This window comes from Triticum urartu, chromosome 7A (assembly GCF_056163025.1).
Source record: "Triticum urartu cultivar PI428250 chromosome 7A, HENAU_Tu73, whole genome shotgun sequence".
Classification (NCBI taxonomy): Eukaryota; Viridiplantae; Streptophyta; class Magnoliopsida; order Poales; family Poaceae; genus Triticum; species Triticum urartu.
In genome coordinates, this window is record NC_141879.1 from 54,720,478 (window position 1) to 54,745,793 (window position 25,316).

Here is a 25,316-nt window from a genome sequence, read left to right on the forward strand (position 1 = left end):
ATTTTAGTTCATGATGCACATATGTTCTTTTAACTGTGCAAGTTACCTTGGTTTATATTTTTTTCTTGAATTTACTCCAGTATAGCTAAGGTATGTGACTATATAAAATTCATATAGGGTGAATGTATAGGGGAAGGTTTTGTTTCTTTGGTCATCTGTTGAGGAAAAGATAATCTTGCAGGAGCATTATTATCAGAACAATCAGTTACAATAAGACTTTTTTTGCCCGGTACTTGAAATGAGACTTGGGAAAGCATTTTCCTTTCAGCCAATCAGTTACATGTATTTACATCTTCACAATTAGAATCTTATTTTCCTGACTTTTCATCAGAGACATTTAATCACTACAGAGCTTGGTCACTACGTGTACTTCCTTAAGTTATTAGTTCCTCTTCTTATTTCTAGAGCCACTAAATGTTTGAGAGTTGGAAATTATTTGAGTACTAGATGTTGAGAGAGAAATTATTACAAATACCACATCTATAATAGCTCCGAGACCACTTACATGCGGTTATCCAAATTTTATCATGAATTATGATACACTTTGTCATAGCTTTAGTTCTGATTTTAACATATTTGACACATCGAGAGATAAGCCTCCTAATCTACTCATTTGTTTTGATGGTTTACATGAATATATGAAACTTAAGTTCTTGATACTAATTTCCTTTAAATAAAATACACATTTTATATCTTATAGCTCCGCTTGACTTATTTGAACTCCAATATTTTTTCCTTTTCCTCACTTCCAGCTTAATTAGAATGCACAATAGAACTCATATGGTACGTCATTACTACTTATTGTATAAATATAAATTTCGTAAATTATTCATATATTTATGTCAGCGGATAAAAATCGGGGGATTCTATGTGGCAATGTTCAGTTTGTGCTTGTATAGATTAGTATCTTTTAAACTAATTTTGGCTCTGGTGTAACTGTTTGGCCTTCTGGAACTTCTTTATGATGTTGGAATTGGTTCTATAAATTTACCTGAAATTATGAATACTACTAGGTCTAAACAACGCATACCTCAATTATGCAAAGAGGAGAGGGGGTATATATGTTCACACCGGACAACTTTCTAATTTCAGTCCCTTAATCCCCAAGCAACATATTCGTACTTCACATTATTGTGTTTATATCTCAGTCATTTTTTTCCTCAGAAAGACCATGTTTGTGATTTTTATTAGGAATTCTTGTAGTTGTAGAACATTGCACTTATTGCAATTCTAATGCATGCCATTCATCCATTATTTGCATAGTATAAGGCAATATAGTTTTGGTTATACAATGGATGGAAGCTTCATATTGTTGGCCGTGCAGATCTCATGTGACTTGCATTACATATTGCACAATTCAACTACCAATAATGTGGGAAATACTGAGATTAGATAATAATGGATTCTATCATTTGACATACTTGCTAATGGGACAAATCTTGTCTTATAACGAATATCATAGTAAAATCACCTCTACAAATTATGTTTACTATTTGTACTGCACAGTTTTAAACCTACAAATAGCATGACTGTACATGTTTGTCTTAGGTTGATGGTATTTGGCTATTCTCAAGCATATAATAGAGTAATACATATGTGGTCAATATAAATTCTATACAAACTTATAAAGATGATTCTGCGCATATCAAAGAATAGAGTTTCCAAAAGTTGTAATACTTAAAAATTGTATCAACAATTCATTTCAATTTTACTTCAAAATAACAAAACTTCAAATTAACTTCATAAAATCCTAGCCCGCACATCGAGCGGGCCACTTTGCTAGTTGTATTAAAGGGTGTTTATTCAAAAATAAATTAATAATATGAATACTTATTCAAAAAAAGGTGAGATTTCGTATTGATCCTATATAGGTATAATATAAGCTAAGAAAATCTTTTTGGGTGATTTTGAGAAGGTCAAAAAAAACTTGCTTAGAAATAGGGTTGTTTTCCCTTACTTTAAAGCCTGTTTGGACAACATTTTTAGTAACTATGAGTTGGACTTCGCAAAAAGGGTTGAATTTATGAACTAAAGTGCATAGTAGTATATAAAACAGCGCAACTCACAGAACAAACAAATGAACTCCAAAAATATTGGAGATAGGTTCAAATTTGAATGTCGGTTCAAATTTGAATTTGAATTTCAAGTCAAATCAACATCATAGCACATAAGTTTTACATCAAAGAACATAAGTTTTCACATCAAATGACAACAAACTTAAGTTTTCACATCAAATCACATCACATTTGAATGATTTTGACTCTATTTCTTTTGCTTCTTTCTACCACTCGATTTCTTCTCCTTTTTCCACTGTTTGGTTCCACGGCGCACAGTTTGTTGATGCTGATGCTCTTGGTTTTCTTGCCAACTCCACTACCCCCCCCCCCTCAACTTTTGCACCTGACCATGTCCCACTTCTTCAGTTTGCACTTCTGCAGATTGAGTAGCTGGCACACAGTGTTCAACTTCTTCAGTTTGCAACTCAACACTTGGCAGCACAACCTCCAAACATGGCAACACAGCAGTCAAAGCAGATTCGCATGGCAGCACAACAATTGCTTCATCTACAACAGTTTCAGATTGCCCTAGCGCCTGCAAAACAGATTAAGTATGCATCACATCGTCCAAAACAGAAACAGGTAGCTCATGTTCAGCAGTAACAGTTCCAGTTTGCTCCATATCTTTGTCACCAAATATTATCTGCTTAGTTCTCTTCCTTCTAAAGCCATCGAGTCTTGCTTTTTTCACTGGCCAGCATTGTTCAACAACAAGAGGTGGGGCTTTTTGTGCACGCTTCCTCCTAAAAAATAAAGCATTTCACTTGGTTAGATACTAGAACAAGTAGCAACATCAAAAACTTGCAAAAACAGTAACATAAACATACTTTGGCCTCTGAGGAGTGTAGACGCATTTGGATAAACCAATTCTGTGCCCAAGTACCTCACACAACTTGCACCTATTTTTGTTACCTTTTTTAGCCCTTTTGGGTTTTTCATTCTTTTCCTTTTCCTTTCCCCCCTTATTACTACAACCACCTTTCTCAAACCAAGCTTTGAATCTGCTCTGTTTTGGCCTCCCAGCCTTTCTTCTAGTGACAGGGGGACACAAGGTAAATTCTATTTCCACCTCAGGCCACTGAGATTGGTTAGTCAGTGTAGGAATTGGACTTGCATATGCATCTTTGAATTTTTGTACTGAATAATGCTCATGCAAATATGGGTGCATATTTAACCTGGATTTAGATGCCAAAAAAGTATGGCATGCTCACATGGTTTTCCAGTGTGTTGCCAATCTTGGCAAGTGCACTCATGCAACTCAGTATTTACCACATGCCTCTTGCCACTCTTTGTATCTCTAACTTCAGCACCCCACAAGGAAGATTTCTCAACAGATAGATGTGAAAGATTTCTACTCCTGTTGACCACCTACTGTACCACTGCTGGAAGCTTGTCCCCTTCCAAAATATTAGCAATTTTTCCTCTCAACTCCCACAAACGCATGATCATGATCCTTACTTGGTCCACCATGTCATGCATAGGCAAGTCTTTCAAATCCTTCACTTTGTTGTTAAAACTTTCTGCCAAGTTGTTATTGATATGATCACATTTTATGGCAATATTAAAACCTGATCTGTACCACAACAGAGAATGGTGGGTGTTCAACCATGAAGCAAATTCATTATCACTACATGATGCCAATATCTTACCAAGGTGATAGGAATTTGTCTGTCTGGTGTAGGATCTTTCTGCTGGCCACATGCGCCCAAATTCATCTCCTCTGATTTTTTTTATCAGATTCATCCACATATGTCCAAAGCACTCCCTCTGCTCAGCATGGGGGAAAACAGTTTTTACTGCATTTTCCAACCCTTTACATGCATCTGTGTGGATGGCCAAAGAAGAAATTGGCCCTATGCATCTTTTCAGTTGCATCATGAACCATATCCATGATGCCTCTGTCTCTGATTGAAACATTCCTATTGCAATTGGGAACATCCAATTGTGTCCATCTAGAGCATTGCATGCAGCCAACTGACCATTCCACTTTACATTCAAAAAAGATGAGTCTATGCTCAAATATGGACGACAACCTGCTTTGAATCCATCTATGCAGGGCTTCAAACACATAAAAAACTTGCTGAAAAAAACCTTGCGATCCTCTGTTACCTCTATATCTATCTCCACCACACTTCTAGGTGACCTCTTCTCCACCTCTGCTTTAAAACTATACAACATCCTAAATGTATTTGCCCAGTCATCATACAATGATTTCATGGCCCTTTGTTTTGCTTTCCACACTGTGGTATATTACAGCTGGATGGGGTACAGCTTCTCCAAGTCAACTTTAAGCCTCTTTGCAGTAGTGTTTGGAGTCTTGGCTAAAATAGGAGTAATCTTCTCTGTAACCCAAAGTTGTGATGTCATCTTTGAAACTCTCTGTGAAGTGGTCATACATGTATGCTGGTGTGTTATTTGATTTACCCTTACTGTACTTCCATCAGGTTGTCGTCTGGTAGACATGTACCATTTGCAAGCATTGCCACCACCACCATAACCATTTGCACCGAGCATAAAATTTCTTTCGATCAGTCCACATAGTCTTGGCATTAAAGTCTTTTTTCACTGCATAGGTCCTGAAAGACATCCTAAACTCATCCATTCTTGGCCACAACTTTCCCACCTCAATAACTCGGTTCTCTTCGTCATACAAACAAACCAACTCATTATCATCTGCATCATCCACATCATCTGCAGCCTCTCTCATCAGCTCTTCTCCATCCTCATTTGCATTTCTAGGGCCTGTGTTACCATCAGCAGGCAAAGAACTGTCATCCTTCTCCTTATCTTTGTCATCAAATTGAATGCCAAACATTTCGGCCATATCAATGTCAGATATTGGTGTAATGACCAAATCTATTTTTTCATTCAACTCTACTACATTCCAGTCAACAACAATCTTCCTAGCACCATGGGTTCCCTCCTCTCCATCTGCATCAATCCCTGTATCTTCAGCTACTACAGTCAGTTCAGTCAACAATGCCAACATATTGTTTTGTGAAACCCACTCATCATCTTCCACGTGTGCAGCCATCTTTGATGGCACATAACCAACTCTAGAATGAGTTTGCAGATCAATTAGCTCTGCATAAAATGTTACTTGTTTGCCTGCCCACCCTTCTTGCTGATCAATTTCAGCAACCATGGATTCTCCATCTTCAATTCTCACATATTCACCAATATAGTTGTCGAAACGTTGTAGAGATACCTCTTGTTCTGGACCCCAAACAATAATATCCCCAATTCTCTCCACCAAATTGCCCACGGCCTTCTCCTTCATGCTCTCCAATTCCTGGGGATCAACATCTGCAAGTTCGACATCCAACCTCACGGTGGTGTCTCTATCAATGTCTTGGACACTGCCATCACTGAGCTTGGCTTTACAAGGAAAAATTTGCACTATAATTGCGAATGTGGTGGCAGAACCGAAACCTCCCCTGTTTTGTCAATGGCGGGCGGCGGCAGTGTAAGCGACAGTCACTACCAAATCGAGTTCGATAACAGCTAAAAGAGAAAAGAGGGCGGCATTACCGATTTGAAGCACTGTCTCCTCGCTCCATCTCAAACAGCCCCCGCGCTCCTATCCAATCGAGATTCTAAATCACCAAAAAAACAGAGCATGAGGCCACAGATCTATCCAAAATTCTAGGGAATGGGACTAGGGTTTCGAAAATACTCACTCGCAATAGCTCCGCCGCTGCCGAGAAAGGCGCTCCACCACCGCGGAGAAGAAATCGATGCCTCTGCCGGAGAAGATGCTTACGAGGGCGCCGCTCGCCCAGTCCAGCACGGTCGAGTCGAGCACGGTCACACAGTCACCGGTCGAGTCGTGGACGGTTGACTCTTGACCGCGAGGCCCTAGGTGGACCCCACCAGTCAGAGCATATAACCCTAGTGTCCCAACCAAATCTCAGCCTAACTAACAGCCAGCTAGCCGCATAAACGGGTTGTCTTGCTTGAACTATTTCTGCGTTGGGAGACGTCGCATGAGAACCATTACAACCAACGACGTCGTTATGTGGACAATTGAATTCAACGACGTCGCATGGGAGCTATTCGCCCAAAGTCATACATGCACGTTGGGCGAAGAAAGGCTGGGCTGGCTCTGATGGAGCTAGGACGGCGCGGCCGGATGGACCAGGCATGTCCGCTCGCTCGGCTCCAAGCGAGCACGAGCGCGACGCAGGGGCAGCGGCTTCTGCGCGATCCCGTCGAGCTGCTCCACCAGGACGGTGAGGAGTCAGCAGACGGGGGAGCGGAGGCACTAGGCGGCGGCGACGGAGCAGAGCACGCGACGACGACGGGGTCAAAGAAGAAAAGACGAACAAGAGAGAGGGAGAGGGAGAGAGGAAGGAGGAGAAGGCGGGTGACGCGTCGATCCGTGGCACGCAGATCGAAACGTCAGAGCGCTCGGGCAAGCTAGATCAAGGAAGAAGCTCGCAGGTTGTAGGTGCAGATGGGTAGAGCTTTGAAACGTGGCCTCACTACAATGACGAGGCGTACACGTGATACGTGTACGAGGCAGCCGGCCGTCCGTGACTACAGCAAGGCGTATGGGGTCTCTGGCCAGCGGCGGCGGTTTACTCAAGATAACCAGGGAGCTTGGAATTGATGAACAGGACGAAAAGAGCAAAAAAAACACAAGAAAGAGAATGGAATATAACCTTGCAAACCAAAAAACCAATGTTCTCTAAAAAAATTAACATAGCAAAAAACGGCTTGCATTCGAATATTTTTTTTTAAAAAATCTATATGAAAACTCCCACTTCGATGCATCACTACTCTTCCATTTGATGATAGTGCAAAGCGGTCGGAGTACATGAATGCGGCTTCATAATAAAAGTTTAATTGTGGATGCCAAAAACCTTACCATCATCGACGAGAGGACGACGTTGCGAACATTAGAAGTGCCAACATGAATGAATGACTCACTAGAAAAGTGCGACGATTTTTTTCTTAAAGCATGATATGCATTTCTTATACCTCGACATGCGAGGGTGTTTGCAGGACACATCAATTTTCTTCCCCGTTGCAACGCACGGTCATATGTGCTAGTATACAATAAGATCCGCTCAAATTACAGTCAAAATTTTGCACAACAGAAAAAGAACAATGTAGAAAGCAGATAGAAATAAGGAAATAAAAATAAGTATATGCATAAACGAATAAAATCGGCCTCGTAAGGATAAATACTGATCCTACAAAAAGGGTCTCGTAAGTATATGCATAAACGAATAAACTCGGCCTCGTAAGTATATGCATAAACGAATAAAAATAAGTTTATGCTAAATGATTGAAGTGATCTCAAGATGGTATTTGTGTTCTCTCTAGTACAAAAGGGTAATTGCAATTAATGTTAATGCAAACAAGGAAGAAAGTGATCTTGCAAGGGCATGCATACTGCTACGGGAAGGTAGATTCCGAAAGCATATGTATATGGCAACCTTGATAAGTGCATTGCTGAGTAACTTACTAACATGTTAGATATATGCTAATTACATAAATCAAGAGTTATGAACTAATCCCTCCGTCCCATAGTATAAGATGTTTTTGCAAGCTAACATTATGGGACGAAGGTAGTAGATAATAGCGGAAAACAAGGCAGAAAAAACATCAGGTAAATGACCGTAAACACTAGAAGCCCAGCTAATTGATATTATCACAAGGAAACTTAACAAAACCATACAACCATATTGATTTCAGGAAGATATATACTATCCACATGAATCGGCACAAGCGTTACAAATTACATCAAACAAAGAGGCTCTACTAAGGAATGACCAAAAATGGATAGGCAAAGAACAGACGAACACACTAAGCTTTCTTTTAATAATTTTTCTGTGTGCATGCGTGCACTGGCAAGGGAAAATGTGTGCACAAGACAGGACATTAAAAATGTGATGCTACTGCACATGGTAATAACATTATAACTGCATATGCATTGAATGTAATGGAGCTCCAACCACTGATCAACCTAGTTGAAAACTTGAAATTCAGAATTTCAAATCAGCATACATGAAAAGTATATCACACAGGAACAATTACAAGCCACATGCCCTACTCAATGATCTAGATCAAAAATTTCCTAGCAGTAGATGTTCATATCCGTACATGCCAAACCAGGGAAGCCCAAAGCCTCTTCGTACGAAAAAAAAACCATAGTAGAATTCTTTCAAGGATAGGTGTACTGACTGTTATTTCTAGTTTAATTAGTTAACAGTCAGAAGCCACTCAACTTGCAAACACATACTTCGGCACAAGGCAAGCAAACCCAAACCTCTGCGATTTGTGTCAACTCTCACAAAAAAAAGAATCCATACCTCAAGATACCAGCAGGTTCGTGAGCATCTGAATTGTTGCAGCTAGTAAAGCAATAGCTCTCTCGACCATGGTCGATGCAGCAAGGCAATTCAGGATCGACTCGACAGCAAGGAAAATAAGGAAACCAGAAATGTCTAAAATTTAGTTTTTTAAGGAACAATCTTTGTACACAAATAGCTTGCAAGAAAACATGTTCCAATCTTCTAGTGATCTTCTAAATTTACTTTTTCAGGGAGTTCTCCCAACCAGCAGGGAGTGTATGGGAGAGACTCTTGTACATATTGATGGTAGAAATCAGATTCCGGGTCAGTATAGAATTTCGAGAAAACCTTGCCCAAATCTTGAAGCTTCGAGCTACTCCAGTTATAGGAAAGCACTCTGTCGAATTTATCACTCAAGAAGACAACCTCTTTGTAAGGATGAAATCCAAGGAAAACGATACAACAATCATTGCTCCTACCACCAGGTTCGAGAACATTATCATTGTCAGAATCCCACACAAATTTCTGTTCCGCTGTTGCTTCGTTGTTGTACACGATGGGAGAATCGTCATCAGCATCTTTATTTGCCCAATAGCGAAATTCTTGTAAGATCCAAGGTCCATCACGTTGTTTGTCGTAGTTCATATTTGGAAGGATGGAGAAGATATCTCTGTCATGCTTCAACACCCACTCTGGCTGACCATGATCACATGGGTCGTTTAGGAACCAAACCTGAAGTTGGAACCCCTGAAATAACGATGCACAGTATATCCCATTGACTGATTTTCCTAGATAAAATTCTGCATCTTCTGCAGGTAATTCAATTGCTCGGTACATACTGTTTGACAGTGATATTCTGCAATAATAAAAGTAGTATAATTAAACAATCTTATACCATGGTGCTCAAAGGCAGAACCAGAATTAATGAGTGACCATGTCTATATAAGGTGTTACCTCATAACAAAACAATCAGAGCAACATATATAGAGTGCTCCTCACCAGTAGGCAGACTGATGTTTGAAAAAAATTCGCATTGACCCAACCATGCCAGGAAACGTCCCTGCAGCCGCCCCTTCCCGACCAAATGTCCTCTCCTCCCAAGATTCAGACTTTGATGAAAACATACGTAGGATCAATGTGGATGGCGGCCATTCAGCTTCCTCCTCACATTCGTCGTTGTTCTTGGAAGGGACATCGGGCACTATGAGCACTTCAAAATAGTTGGGCGACAGAGTGGGGTCAAACACAAGGTGCTCGCGCGGAAAGGAGATCATGCCTGGATGTGGGGGTTGGGGCAGGTCTGGGGCAGGTGGCAGGGGCGCCCACTGCTGTGTGGCAGGGTTGACCACGCAGTGGTGGAGCAAGAGGAGGCCATTGCAGTGATCTCGGACGTGGATGGGGGGCATGAGGTCGGGCTCGCCAGGCACCGTGTAGTCCAGCCGGCCAGAGATTGCGGTGCCTGTCGTGGGGCGGGAGAGGAACTGCGTGAACCATAGGTCCAGGTAGTTGAGGAAGATGCCACCAAGCGAGCGCGGGAGGAGGTCCGCCCGCAGCAGTCTGCGGTCGTCGATGACGCGGCGCCATGCCTTGCAGACGCAGCGGGAAGCGGCGAGGCCGCGTGGTGCGAGGAGGCGGAGGACACCCGCGAGCACGTCGTCCGGCACCATCGTGGCCAGATCTGCCATCGGTGTGGGGAGCTAGATCTGGATCTGGGGGATGGGGGAAAAGACTATTCTACCGGTTGACCATGTCAAGTCTAATCATGTCACTAGTCCACACGCAGTTGTTCATATATATGAGTATTCGTGTGTTGATATGCATTATTAATTGCATGTATATATTATATAGGAAATATATGAGATTTGTAGGGTATCCTTCCTAATATATCCATGTAATTAATTAATACATTAATACCGCACTTTTTTTTGCAGGGTAATGAAGAGCTTTATTCAAACGATAAGGCGCCAGCACTATCAGCCATGAGGCTGGTTACTAGCAAACCCGGAGGAGAGTCCATCCAACACTCCGACACCTTCAATGTGCTCGCATGTCTCGCACAAAGGTGAGCCGAGAGATTGGCATGTCTCTTTACATGTAGAATATCAAAAGAAATGAAACTAGTAGCTAGCTCCTCAATATCTAAGAGTAACGGCGCTATCAGAGAGCGCGAAGTACGGCGCGAGTTCCAGAGGTTCACTACATTCAAACAGTCAGTCTCAATCTGCATTCGCATAAATCCACGAAGTAGAGCCACCACCACACCTTCACGTACCGCGGTTGCTTCTGCCACAAGTGGATCGGTGATGTCAGGGATTGGTTTGCACCAAGCCGAGATGAATGATGAAGTTGGCCGAGCCACTCCACCAATGCCTGCTCTATGCTCCAATAGAGAAATTGCAGCATCAGTATTAATCTTGATAACCTCACCATCAGGTGGTCGCCACCCATGACCTGGTAGAATGCTGGCATGCTTTGGTGGAAGCTCCAGCACTGCCAGCGCATCTCTAATCATCTGCAAAGAATGCTTTGGATCCATACTAGCCTTGTCATGAGTAATATTGTTTCGAGATGTCCATATAGCCCACATCACCGAAATGATCTTAGCTTGGTCCGAAAGATCGAAACGAGGATCGCAGAGAATATCCCTGGACCATGTCATCTCATGCAGCTCCGGAAGCTTGATGCCCAACCAATCGCGGGCTTCAATCCAGAACCGATTTGCATGAGAACATTGTATCAATGCATGATACATGTCTTCATCCGCTGACAGGCATATTTTACACCTGGCCAATGTTGCTATGTGTCTGTATTTGAGGGTGCTCTCGACAGGAAGTATCCCCCTAAGCACTCGCCACTAGAACAGGCGGACTTTGGGCACAACATTCAGCTTCCAAAGCTTCGTCCACATCTGTTTATTCGTCAATGAAGATTCAATTACCGACCCTTCTTCTAGAGCACGATGCTCGTTGCGAATCATGAGAGTCCGGTAAGCCGATTTTACAGTGTACACACCAGTTTTCTCCGCTGACCATGCCCAGCTGTCATCACCTCCCATCCGGCGCAAAGGGATATTTAGTATAGCTTCTGCCTCCGGGGTGATAAAATTGTTTTGCACTATGTTGATTTTCCACGTCCCAGTCTCTGCATCAATCAAATCTGAAACCGAGTTCAAATCTGCCGTACCGATGTGAGTGGACGGCTTCATTGCGATCAGCCCCGGTATCCACGGATCCCGCCAAATCGAGACCGTCGAACCATCTCCAATTCTTTTGATCATGCCAGCATTCAGAGCTTCCCTGCCTGCCAAGATAGCACGCCAAGTAGCCGAAGCGTGCCGATGTGCTTGGGCATCGAGAAAGTTAGTATGAGGAAAGTACTTCCCTTTGAGCACTCGCACACACAGCGAGTCCGGACTTGTAAGAAGCCTCCATCCATGCTTCCCCAGAAGAGACAAGTTAAACAGCTCCAGATTCCTGAAACCCATCCCTCCTTTCACTTTCGCGGTTGCAAGTGTATCCCAATCCAACCAATGTAGAGATCGGCGGTCAAGAGAACTACTCCACCAAATCTTGCCATACATGAGGTGATTCCTTTGTAAACTTTCTTCTTCAACTTGAAACAACTCATGGAAAATGCCGGGATCGCCTGAGCCACCGACTTCAATCGCACTTCCCGTTCCGCGCATGAAATCATGCGTTCGGTGCCTCCCTGCAACTGGCTCCGGATCCTCTCTCTGAGATGTTCGAAGGTTCCACTCATTATCCGTCCCGTTGCTGTCGGCAAACCAAGATATCTTTCATTAAAAGCCTCCACTGATATACCAAGAATGACTTTCAATCTTTGTCTAACCGAATCGCTTGTGTTTGGACTGAAATATATGGAATTTTTTCCCCGGTTCACACTTTGGCCAGAACAGTCCTCATAGATCAGAAGAACACGATTCAACCTGTGGGCATTATCCTCCTTTGCATTCATAAACATGAGACTGTCGTCTGCAAAAAGAAGATGATTGATCCAAGGTGAATTATTGCTTACTCTAATTCCTCTGTCCACTTGAGCGCCACCCAAGCGCTTGAGTAGCGTTGTAAAACCCTCAGCACAGAGTAAGAACAAGTAGGGTGAGTAGGGATCGCCCTGGCCAAGACCCCTAGAGGGTGTGAAGTAAGGCAGTAGCTCCCCATTCACACGCACTGTAAACCTGACAGATGTCACACATTTCATTGTCAGTCTAACAAAACTTGAGCTGAAACCCAACTTTAGCATAATAGCTCACATATATTGTTGGAAATATGCCCTAGAGGCAATAATAAAAGCATTATTATTATATTTCCTTGTTCATGATAATTGTCTTTATTCATGCTATAATTGTGTTATCCGGAAATCGTAATACATGTGTGAATAATAGACACCAACATGTCCCTAGTAAGCCTCTAGTTGACTAGCTCGTTGATCAACAGATAGTCATGATTTCCTGACTATGGACATTGGATGTCATTGATAACGAGATCACATCATTAGGAGAATGATGTGATGGACAAGACCCAATCCTAAACATAGCATAAGATCATATAGTTCGTTTGCTAGAGTTTTTCCAATGTCAAGTATCCTTTTGTTAGACCATGAGATCGTGTAACTCCCGGATACCGTAGGAGTGCTTTGGGTGTAACAGACGTCACAACGTAACTGGGTGACAATAAAGGTATACTACGGGTATCTCCGAAAGTGTCTGTTGGGTTGACACGGATCAAGACTGGGATTTGTCACTCCGTATGACGGAGAGGTATCACTGGGCCCACTCGGTAATGCATCATCATTATGAGCTCAAAGTGACCAAGTGTCTGGTCACGGGATCATGCATTACGGTACGAGTAAAGTGACTTGCCGGTAACAAGATTGAACAAGGTATTGGGATACCGACGATCGAATCTCGGGCAAGTAACATACCGATTGACAAAGGGAATTGTATACGGGGTTGCATGAATCCTCGACATCGTGGTTCATCCGATGAGATCATCGTGGAGCATGTGGGAGCCAACATGGGTATCTAGATCCCGCTGTTGGTTATTGGCCGGAGAACCGTCTCGGTCATGTCTATGTGTCTCCCGAACCCGTAGGGTCTACACACTTAAGGTTCGGTGACGCTAGGGTTGTAGAGATATGAGTATGCAGTAATCCGAAAGTTGTTCGGAGTCCCAGATGAGATCCCGGACGTCACGAGGAGTTCCGGAATGGTCCGGAGGTAAAGAATTATATATAGGAAGTGAAGTTTCGGCCATCGGGAGAGTTTCGAGGGTCACCGGTATTGTACCGGGACCACCGAATGGGTCCCGGGGGTCCATCGGGTGGGGCCACCCATCCCGGAGGGCCCCATGGGCTGAAGTGGGGAGGGGAACCAGCCCATAGTGGGCTGGTGCGCCCCCCAAGGCCCACCCCTTGCGCCTAGGGTTAAAACCCTAGGGTGGGGGGGGCTCCCCACTTGCCTTGGGGGCACTCCACCCCCCTTGGCCGCCGCCCCCCTAGGAGATTGGATCTCCTAGGGACGGCGCCCCCCCCCTAGGCCCCCTATATATAGTGGGGGGGAGGGCTTCTTACCTTTGCCTTTGGTGCCTCCCTCTCCCTCTCCAACACCTCCTCCTCCTCCATAGAGCTTGGCGAAGCCCTGCCGGAGTACTGCAGCTCCATCACCACCACGCCGTCGTGCTGCTGCTGGAGCCATCTTCCTCAACCTCTCCTTTCCCCTTGCTGGATCAAGAAGAAGGAGACGTCACGCTGACTGTACGTGTGTTGAACGCGGAGGTGCCGTCTGTTCGGCGCTAGGATCTCCGGTGATTTGGATCACGTCGAGTACGACTCCCTCATCCCCGTTCTTTGAACGCTTCCGCTCGCGATCTACAAAGGTATGTAGATGCATCCGATCACTCGTTGCTAGATGAACTCATAGATGGATCTTGGTGAAACCGTAGGAAATTTTTTGTTTTCTCCAACGTTCCTCAACAGTGGCATCATGAGCCAGGTTTATGTGTAGTTCTCTTTGCACGAGTAGAACACAATTTGTTGTGGGCGTAGATGTTGTCAACTTTCTTGCCGCTACTAGTCTTATCTTGCTTCAGCGGTATTGTGGGATGAAGCGGCCCGGACCAACCTTACACGTACGCTTACGTGAGACCGGTTCCACCGACTAACATGCACTAGTTGCATAAGGTGGCTGGCGGGTGTCTGTCTCTCCCACTTTAGTTGGAGCGGATTCGATGAAAAGGGTCCTTATGAAGGGTAAATAGAAGTTGACAAATCACGTTGTGGCTTTCACGTAGGTAAGAAAACGTTCTTGCTAGAACCCTATTGCAGCCACGTAAAACTTGCAACAACAATTAGAGGACGTCTAACTTGTTTTTGCAGCAAGTGTTCTGTGATGTGATATGGCCAAAGTTGTGATGAATGATGAATGATATATATATGTGATGTATGAGATCATGTTCTTGTAATAGGAATCACGACTTGCATGTCGATGAGTATGACAACCGGCAGGAGCCATAGGAGTTGTCTTTATTTTTGTATGACCTGCGTGTCATTGAGAAACACCATGTAAATTACTTTACTTTATTGCTAAACGTGTTAGCCATAGTAGTAGAAGTAATAGTTGGCGAGCAACTTCATGGAGACACGATGATGGAGATCATGATGATGGAGATCATGGTGTCATGCCGGTGACAGGATGATCATGGAGCCCCAAAATGGAGATCAGAGGAGCTATGTGATATTGGCCATATCATGTCACTATTATTATTTGATTGCATGTGATGTTTATCATGTTTTGTACATCTTGTTTCCTGGGGAACGTAGTAATTTCAAAATTTTCCTACGCACACGCAAGATCATGGTGATGCATAGCAACGAGGGGAGAGTATGATCTACGTACCCTTGTAGATCGCAACGGAAGCGTTGACACAACGTAGAGGAAGTAGTCGTACGTCTTCTTCCCGATCCGACCGATCCAAGCACCGTTACTCCGGCACCTCCGAGTTCTTAGCACACGTACAGGTCGATGACGATCCCCGGGCTCTGATCCAGCAAAGCGTCGGGGAAGAGTTTCGTCAGCACGACGGCGTGGTGACGATCTTGATGTTCTACCGACGCAGGGCTTCGCCTAAGCACTACAACGATATGATCGAGGTGGAATATGGTGGCAGGGGGCACCGCACACGGCTAAGGAACGATCTCAATGATCAACTTGTGTGTCTAGAGGTGCCCCCTGCCTCCGTATATAAAGGAGCCAAGGGGGAGGGGTGCAGCCAGCCCTATGGAGGCGCAGGAGGAGTCCTACTCCTACCGGGAGTAGGACTCCCCCCCAATCTTATTCCAACTAGGACTCCCAAGGGGGAAAGAGGGAGAGGGGTGGCCAGCCACCTCTCCTAGTCCTAATAGGACTAGGGGAGGGGGGGAGGCGCGCAGCCCTTATGGGCAGCCCTTTCACCTTTCCACTAAGGCCCACTAAGGCCCATATGACTCTCGGGGGGTTCCGGTAACCTCCCAGTAATCCGGTAAAATCCTGATTTCACCCGGAACACTTCCGATGTCCAAACATAGGCTTCCAATATATCAATCTTTATGTCTCGACCATTCTGAGACTCCTCGTAATGTCCGTGATCACATCCGGGACTCCGAACAACCTTCGGTACATCAAAATGCATAAACTCATAATAACTGTCATCGTAACGTTAAGCGTGCAGACCCTACGGTTCGAGAACAATGCAGACATGACCGAGACACGTCTCCGGTCAATAACCAATAGCGGGACCTGGATGCCCATATTGGCTCCTACATATTCTACGAAGATCTTTATCGGTCAGACCGCATAACAACATACGTTGTTCCCTTTGTCATCGGTATGTTACTTGCCCGAGATTCGATCGTCGGTATCCAATACCTAGTTCAATCTCGTTACCGGCAAGTCTCTTTACTCGTTCTATAATACATCATTTCACAACTAACATATTAGTTGTAATGCTTGTAAGGCTTATGTGATGTGTATTACCGAGAGGGCCCAGAGATACCTCTCTGACAATCAGAGTGACAAAACCTAATCTCGAAATACGCCAACCCAACATGTACCATTGGAGACACCTGTAGTACTCCTTTATAATCACCCAGTTACGTTGTGACGTTTGGTAGTACCCAAAGTGTTCCTCCGGTAAACGGGAGTTGCATAATCTCATAGTTATAGGAACATGTATAAGTCATGAAGAAAGCAATAGCAACATACTAAACGATCGGGTGCTAAGCTAATGGAATGGGTCATGTCAATCAGATCATTCAACTAATGATGTGACCTCGTTAATCAAATAACAACTCATTGTTCATGGTTAGGAAACATAACCATCTTTGATTAACGAGCTAGTTAAGTAGAGGCATACTAGTGACACTTTATTTGTCTATGTATTCACACATGTATTATGTTTCCGGTTAATACAATTCTAGCATGAATAATAAACATTTATCATGATATAAGGAAATAAATAATAACTTTATTATTGCCTCTAGGGCATATTTCCTTCAGTCTCCCACTTGCACTAGAGTCAATAATCTAGATTACACAGTAATGATTCTAACACCCATGGAGCCTTGGTGCTGATCATGTTTTGCTCGTGGAAGAGGCTTAGTCAACGGGTCTGCAACATTCAGATCCGTATGTATCTTGCAAATCTCTATGTCTTCCACCTGGACTAGATCCCGGATGGAATTGAAGCGTCTCTTGATGTGTTTGGTCCTCTTGTGAAATCTGGATTCCTTTGCCAAGGCAATTGCACCAGTATTGTCACAAAAGATTTTCATTGGACCCGATGCACTAGGTATGACACCTAGATCGGATATGAACTCCTTCATCCAGACTCCTTCGTTCGCTGCTTCCGAAGCAGCTATGTACTCCGCTTCACATGTAGATCCTGCTACGACGCTTTGTTTAGAACTGCACCAACTGACAGCTCCACCGTTCAATGTAAACACGTATCCGGTTTGCGATTTAGAATCGTCCGGATCAATGTCAAAGCTTGCATCAACGTAACCTTTTACGGCGAGCTCTTTGTCACCTCCATATACGAGAAACATATCCTTAGTCCTTTTCAGGTATTTCAGGATGTTCTTGACGCCGTCCAGTGATCCACTCCTGGATTACTTTGGTACCTCCCTGCTAAACTTATAGCAAGGCACACATCAGGTCTGGTACACAGCATTGCATACATGATAGAGCCTATGGCTGAAGCATAGGGAACATCTTTCATTTTCTCTCTATCTTCTGCAGTAATCGGGCATTGAGTCTTACTCAGCTTCACACCTTGTAACACAGGCAAGAACCCTTTCTTTGCTTGATCCATTTTGAACTTCTTCAAAATCTTGTCAAGGTATGTGCTTTGTGAAAGTCCAATTAAGCGTCTTGATCTATCTCTATAGATCTTTATGCCTAATATGTAAGCAGCTTCACCGAGGTCTTTCATTGAAAAACTTTTATTCAAGTATCCCTTTATGCTATCCAGAAATTCTATATCATTTCCAATCAGTAATATGTCATCCACATATAATATCAGAAATGCTATAGAGCTCCCACTCACTTTCTTGTAAATACAGGCTTCTCCGAAAGTCTGTATAAAACCAAATGCTTTGATCACACTATCAAAGCGTTTATTCCAACTCCGAGAAGCTTGCACCAGTCCATAAATGGATCGCTGGAGCTTGCACACTTTGTTAGCTCCCTTTGGATCGACAAAACCTTCTAGTTGCATCATATACAACTCTTCTTCCAGAAATCCATTCAGGAATGCAGTTTTGACATCCATCTGCCAAATTTCATAATCATAAAATGCGGCAATCGCTAACATGATTCGGACGGACTTAAGCATCGCTACGGGTGAGAATGTCTCATCGTAGTCAATCCCTTGAACTTGCTGAAAACCTTTTGCGACAAGTCGAGCTTTGTAGACAGTAACATTACCGTCAGCGTTAGTCTTCTTCTTGAAGATCCATTTATTCTCAATTGCTTGCCGATCATCGGGCAAGTCAACCAAAGTCCATACTTTGTTCTCATACATGGATCCCATCTCAGATTTCATGGCTTCAAGCCACTTTGCGGAATCTGGGCTCACCATCGCTTCTTCATAGCTCGTAGGTTCATCATGATCTAGTAGCATGACTTCCAGAACAGGATTACCGTACCACTCTGGTGCGGATCTTACTCTGGTTGATCTACGAGGTTCAGTAGTATCTTGATCTGAAATTTCATGATCATTATCATTAGCTTCCTCACTAACTGGTGTAGGTGTCACTGAAACAGTTTTCTGTGATGTACTACTTTCCAGTAAGGGAGTAGGTACAGTTACCTCGTCAAGTTCTACTTTCCTCCCACTCACTTCTTTCGAGAGAAACTCCTTCTCTAGAAAGGATCCATTCTTAGCAATGAATGTCTTGCCTTCGGATCTGTGATAGAAGGTGTACCCAACAGTCTCCTTTGGGTATCCTATGAAGACACATTTCTCCGATTTGGGTTCGAGCTTATCAGGTTGAAGCTTTTCACATAAGCATCGCAGCCCCAAACTTTAAGAAACGACAACTTTGGTTTCTTGCCAAACCATAGTTCATACGGCATCGTCTCAACGGATTTTGACGGTGCCCTATTTAACATGAATGCGGCCGTCTCTAAAGCATAACCCCAAAACGATAGCGGTAAATCTGTAAGAGACATCATAGATCGCACCATATCTAGTAAAGTACGATTACGACGTTCGGACACACCATTACGCTGTGGTGTTCCGGGTGGCGTGAGTTGCGAAACTATTCCACAGTTTTTCAAATGTACACCAAACTTGTAACTCAAATATTCTCCTCCACGATCAGATCGTAGAAACTTTATTTTCTTGTTACGATGATTTTCAACTTCACTCTGAAATTGTTTGAACTTTTCAAATGTTTCAGACTTATGTTTCATTAAGTAGATATACCCATATCTGCTTAAATCATCTGTGAAGGTGAGAAAATAACGATATCCGCCACAAGCCTCAATATTCATCGGACCACATACATCGGTATGTATGATTTCCAACAAATCTGTTGCTCTCTCCATAGTACCGGAGAACGGTGTTTTAGTCATCTTGCCCATGAGGCACGGTTCACAAGTACCAAGTGATTCATAATCAAGTGGTTCCAAAAGTCCATCAGTATGGAGTTTCTTCATGCGCTTTACACCGATATGACCTAAACGACAGTGCCACAAATAAGTTGCACTATCATTATCAACTCTGCATCTTTTGGCTTCAACATTATGAATATGTGTATTACTACTATCGAGATTCAATAAGAATAGACCACTCTTCAAGGGTGCATGACCATAAAAGATATTACTCATATAAATAGAACAACCATTATTCTCTGATTTAAATGAATAACCGTCTCGCATTAAACAAGATCCAGATATAATGTTCATGCTCAACGCTGGCACCAAATAACAATTATTTAGGTCTAATATTAATCCCGAAGGTAGATGTAGAGGTAGCGTGCCGACCGCGATCACATCGACTTTGGAACCGTTTCCCACGCGCATTGTCACCTCGTCCTTTGCCAGTGCCCGCTTATTCCGTAGTCCCTGTTTCGAGTTGCAAATATTAGCAACAGAACCAGTATCAAATACCCAGGTGCTACTGCGAGCTCTAGTAAGGTACACATCAATAACATGTATATCACATATACCTTTGTTCACCTTGCCATCCTTCTTATCCGCCAAATACTTGGGGCAGTTCCGCTTCCAGTGACCAGTCTGCTTGCAGTAGAAGCACTCAGTTTCAGGCTTAGGTCCAGACTTGGGTTTCTTCTCCTGAGCAGCAACTTGCTTGCTGTTCTTCTTGAAGTTCCCCTTTTTCTTCCCTTTGCCCTTTTTCTTGAAAATAGTGGTCTTGTTAACCATCAACACTTGATGCTCCTTCTTGATTTCTACCTCCGCAGCTTTCAGCATTGCGAAGAGCTCAGGAATAGTCTTGTTCATCCCTTGCATATTATAGTTCATCACAAAGCTCTTGTAGCTTGGTGGCAGTGATTGGAGAATTCTGTCAATGACGCAATCATCTAGAAGATTAACTCCCAATTGAATCAAGTGATTATTATACCCAGACATTTTGAGTATATGCTCACTGACAGAACTGTTCTCCTCCATCTTGCAGCTATAGAACTTATTGGAGATTTCATATCTCTCAATCCGGGCATTTGCTTGAAATATTAACTTCAACTCCTGGAATATCTCATATGCTCCATGACGTTCAAAACGTCGTTGAAGTCCCGATTCTAAGCCGTAAAGCATGGCACACTGAACTATCGAGTAGTCATCAGCTTTGCTCTGCCAGACGTTCATAACATCTGGAGTTGCTCCAGCAGTAGGCCTGGCACCCAGCGGTGCTTCCAGGACGTAATTCTTCTGAGCAGCAATGAGGATAATCCTCAAGTTACGGACCCAGTCCGTATAATTTCTACCATCATCTTTCAACTTTGCTTTCTCAAGGAACGCATTAAAATTCAACGGAACAACAGCACGAGCCATCTATCTACAATCAACATAAACAAGCAAGATACTATCAGGGACTAAGTTCATGATAAATTTAAGTTCAATTAATCATATTACTTAAGAACTCCCACTTAGATAGACATCCCTCTAATCCTCTAAGTGATCACGTGATCCAAATCAACTAAACCATGACCGACCATCACGTGAGATGGAATAGTTTTCAATGGCGAACATCGTTATGTTGATCATATCTACTATATAATTCACGCTCGACCTTTCGGTCTCCGTATTCCGAGGCCATATCTGTATATGCTAGGCTCGTCAAGTTTAACCTGAGTATTCTGCGTGTGCAAAACTGGCTTGCACCCGTTGTAGATGGACGTAGAGCTTATCACACCCGATCATCACGTGGTGTCTGGGCACGACGAACTTTGGCAACGGTGCATACTCAGGGAGAACACTTCTTGATAATTTAGTGAGAGATCATCTTATAATGCTACCGTCAATCAAAGCAAGATAAGATGCATAAAAAGATAAACATCACATGCAATCAATATAAGTGATATGATATGGCCATCATCATCTTGTGCTTGTGATCTCCATCTCCGAAGCACCGTTATGATCACCATCGTCATCGGCGCGACACCTTGATCTCCATCGTAGCATCGTTGTCGTCTCGCCAATCTTATGCTTCCACGACTATCACTACCGTTTAGTAATAAAGTAAAGCATTACATCGCGATTGCATTGCATACAATAAAGCGACAACCATATGGCTCCTGCCAGTTGCCGATAACTCGGTTACAAAACATGATCATCTCATACAATAAAATTCAGCATCATGCCTTGACCATATCACATCACAACATGCCCTGCAAAAACAAGTTAGACGTCCTCTACTTTGTTGTTGCATGTTTTACGTGGCTGCTACGGGCTTAAGCAAGAACCAATCTCACCTACGCATCAAAACCACAACGATAGTTTGTCAAATAGACTCCGTTTTAACCTTCGCAAGGACCGGGCGTAGCCATACTCGGTTCAACTAAAGTTGGAGAGACAATCGCCCGCAAGCCATCTATGTGCAAAGCACGTCGAGGGAACCGGTCTCGCGTAAGCGTACGCGTAAGGTTGGTCTGGGTCGTCTCGTCCAACAATACCGCCGAACCAAAGTATGACATGCTGGTAGGCAGTATGACTTGTATCGTCCACAACTCACTTGTGTTCTACTCGTGCAATTAACATCAAACCATAAAACCTAGGCTCTGATACCACTGTTGGGGAACGTAGTAATTTCAAAATTTTCCTACGGACACGCAAGATCATGGTGATGCATAGCAACGAGGGGAAAGTATGATCTACGTACCCTTGTAGATCGCAACGGAAGCGTTGACACAACGTAGAGGAAGTAGTCGTACGTCTTCTTCCCGATCCGACCGATCCAAGCACCGTTACTCCGGCACCTCCGAGTTCTTAGCACACGTACAGCTCGATGACGATCCCCGGGCTCCGATCCAGCAAAGCGTCGGGGAAGAGTTTCGTCAGCACGACGGCGTGGTGACGATCTTGATGTTCTACCGACGCAGGGCTTCGCCTAAGCACTACAACGATATGATCGAGGTGGAATATGGTGGCAGGGGGCACCGCACACGGCTAAGGAAAGATCTCAATGATCAACTTGTGTGTCTAGAGGTGCCCCCTGCCTCCGTATATAAAGGAGCCAAGGGGGAGGGGTGCGGCCAGCCCTATGGAGGCGCAGGAGGAGTCCTACTCCTACCGGGAGTAGGACTCCCCCCCCCCAATCCTATTCCAACTAGGACTCCCAAGGGGGAAAGAGGGAGAGGGGTGGCCAGCCACCTCTCCTAGTCCTAATAGGACTAGGGGAGGGGGGGAGGCGCGCAGCCCTTATGGGCAGCCCTTTCACCTTTCCACTAAGGCCCACTAAGGCCCATATGACTCTCGGGGGGTTCCGGTAACCTCCCGGTAATCCGGTAAAATCCTGATTTCACCCGGAACACTTCCGATGTCCAAACATAGGCTTCCAATATATCAATCTTTATGTCTCGACCATTCCGAGACTCCTCGTAATGTCCGTGATCACATCCGGGACTCCGAACAACCTTCGGTACATCAAAATGCATAAACTCATAATAACTGTCATCGTAACGTTAAGCGTGCGGACCCTACGGTTCGAGAACAATGCAGACATGACCGAGACACGTCTCCGGTCAATAACCAATAGCGGGACCTGGATGCCCATATTGGCTCCTACATATTCTACGAAGATCTTTATCGGTCAGACCGCATAACAACATACGTTGTTCCCTTTGTCATCGGTATGTTACTTGCCCGAGATTCGATCGTCGGTATCCAATACCTAGTTCAATCTCATTACCGGCAAGTCTCTTTACTCGTTCTGTAATACATCATTTCACAACTAACATATTAGTTGTAATGCTTGTAAGGCTTATGTGATGTGTATTACCGAGAGGGCCCAGAGATACCTCTCTGACAATCAGAGTGACAAAACCTAATCTCGAAATACGCCAACCCAACATGTACCATTGGAGACACCTGTAGTACTCCTTTATAATCACCCAGTTACGTTGTGACGTTTGGTAGTACCCAAAGTGTTCCTCCGGTAAACGGGAGTTGCATAATCTCATAGTTATAGGAACATGTATAAGTCATGAAGAAAGCAATAGCAACATACTAAACGATCGGGTGCTAAGCTAATGGAATGGGTCATGTCAATCAGATCATTCAACTAATGATGTGACCTCGTTAATCAAATAACAACTCTTTGTTCATGGTTAGGAAACATAACCATCTTTGATTAACGAGCTAGTCAAGTAGAGGCATACTAATGACACTTTGTTTGTCTATGTATTCACACATGTATTATGTTTCCGGTTAATACAATTTTAGCATGAATAATAAACATTTATCATGATATAAGGAAATAAATAATAACTTTATTATTGCCTCTAGGGCATATTTCCTTCATTGTTTACTTAGAACGACGGTAGTAAATAAGATGATCCCTCATAATAATTTCAAGAAAGTGTTCCCCCTAACTGTGCACCGTTGCGACAGTTCGTTGTTTCGAAGCACCACGTGATGATCGGGTGTGATAGATTCCAACGTTCACATACAACGGGTGTAAGACAGATTTACACATGCAAACACTTAGGTTGACTTGACGAGCCTAGCATGTACTGACATAGCCTCGGAACACAGAAGACCGAAAGGTCGAGCATGAGTCGTATAGAAGATACGATCAACATGAAGATGTTCACCGACGTTGACTAGTTCGTCTCACGTGATGATCGGACACGACCTAGTTAACTCGGATCATGTTATACTTAGATGACTGGAGGGATGTCTATCTAAGTGGGAGTTCATTGAATAATTTGATTAGATGAACTTAATTATCATGAACTTAGTCTAAAATCTTTACAATATGTCTTGTAGATCAAATGGCCAACGTTGTCCTCAACTTCAACGCGTTCCTTGAGAAAACCAAGCTGAAAGACGATGGCAGCAACTATACGGACTGGGTCTGGAACCTGAGGATCATCCTCATAGCTGCCAAGAAAGATTATGTCCTACAAGCACCGCTAGGTGACGCACCCGTCCCACAGAACCAAGACATTATGAACGGTTGGCAGACGCATGCTGATGATTACTCCCTCGTTCAGTGCGGCATGCTTTACAGCTTAGAACCGGGGCTCCAAAAACGTTTTGAGAGACACGGAGCATATGAGATGTTCAAAGAGCTGAAAATGGTTTTCCAAGCTCATGCCCGGGTCGAGAGATATGAAGTCTCCGACAAGTTTTTCAGCTGTAAGATGGAGGAAAATAGTTCTGTCAGTGAGCACATACTCACGATGTCTGGGTTACCTAACCGCTTGACTCAGCTGGGAGTTAATCTCCCGGATGACGCAGTCATTGACAGAATCCTTCAGTCGCTTCCACCAAGCTACAAGAGCTTTGTGATGAACTTCAATATGCAGGGGATGGAAAAGACCATTCCTGAATTATTTGCAATGCTGAAATCAGCAGAGGTAGAAGTCAAAAAGGAACATCAAGTGTTGATGGTGAATAAAACCACTAAGTTCAAGAAAGGCAAGGGTGAGAAGAACTTCAAGAAGGACGGCAAGGGAGTTGTCGCGCCCGGTAAGCAAGCTACCGGGAAGAAGCCAAAGAATGGACCCAAGCCCGAGACTGAGTGCTTTTATTGCAAGGGAAGTGGTCACTGGAAGCGGAACTGCCCCAAATACTTAGCGGACAAGAAGGCCGGCAAAACAAAAGGTATATGTGATATACATGTAATTGATGTGTACCTTACCAGTACTCGTAGTAGCTCCTGGGTATTTGATATCGGTGCAGTTGCTCACATTTGTAACTCAAAGCAGGAGCTGC

The 25,316-nt window shown here is 43.7% G+C and overlaps 3 protein-coding genes across 4 annotated transcripts; all 3 read right to left on the bottom strand.

Annotated features, from left to right (window-relative positions):
• Positions 1–8,581: 8,581 nt before the first annotated feature.
• On the bottom strand, positions 8,582–9,196 carry LOC147957673 (uncharacterized). Its single transcript, XM_087531811.1, has one exon. The coding sequence runs from the start codon at positions 9,194–9,196 to the stop codon at positions 8,582–8,584; it is 615 nt and encodes a 204-aa protein (XP_087387937.1).
• On the bottom strand, positions 9,088–10,141 carry LOC125525198 (uncharacterized). 2 transcript variants are annotated; one of them, XM_087535612.1, is made up of 2 exons: positions 9,359–10,141; positions 9,088–9,215 (listed from the first exon to the last, which is right to left on the bottom strand). In XM_087535612.1, coding segments are annotated over exons 1-2 (687 nt in total). In that variant the 5' UTR covers positions 10,045–10,141; the 3' UTR covers positions 9,088–9,214. The 2 variants fall into 2 exon arrangements, with proteins under 2 accessions (XP_087391738.1, XP_048546167.2); XM_048690210.2 differs by having other exon boundaries at positions 9,314–10,141.
• A 163-nt stretch (positions 10,142–10,304) lies between these two features.
• LOC147957674 (uncharacterized) lies at positions 10,305–11,111 on the bottom strand. Its single transcript, XM_087531812.1, has one exon. The coding sequence runs from the start codon at positions 11,109–11,111 to the stop codon at positions 10,305–10,307; it is 807 nt and encodes a 268-aa protein (XP_087387938.1).
• Positions 11,112–25,316: the final 14,205 nt, after the last annotated feature.

Bases quoted from the DNA above. Each gene is read 5' to 3' on its own strand.
- LOC147957673 (XM_087531811.1), bottom strand. From the start codon at position 9,196: ATGTACCGAGCAATTGAATTACCTGCAGAAGATGCAGAATTTTATCTA.
- LOC125525198 (XM_048690210.2), bottom strand. From the start codon at position 10,044: ATGGCAGATCTGGCCACGATGGTGCCGGACGACGTGCTCGCGGGTGTC.
- LOC147957674 (XM_087531812.1), bottom strand. From the start codon at position 11,111: ATGTATCATGCATTGATACAATGTTCTCATGCAAATCGGTTCTGGATT.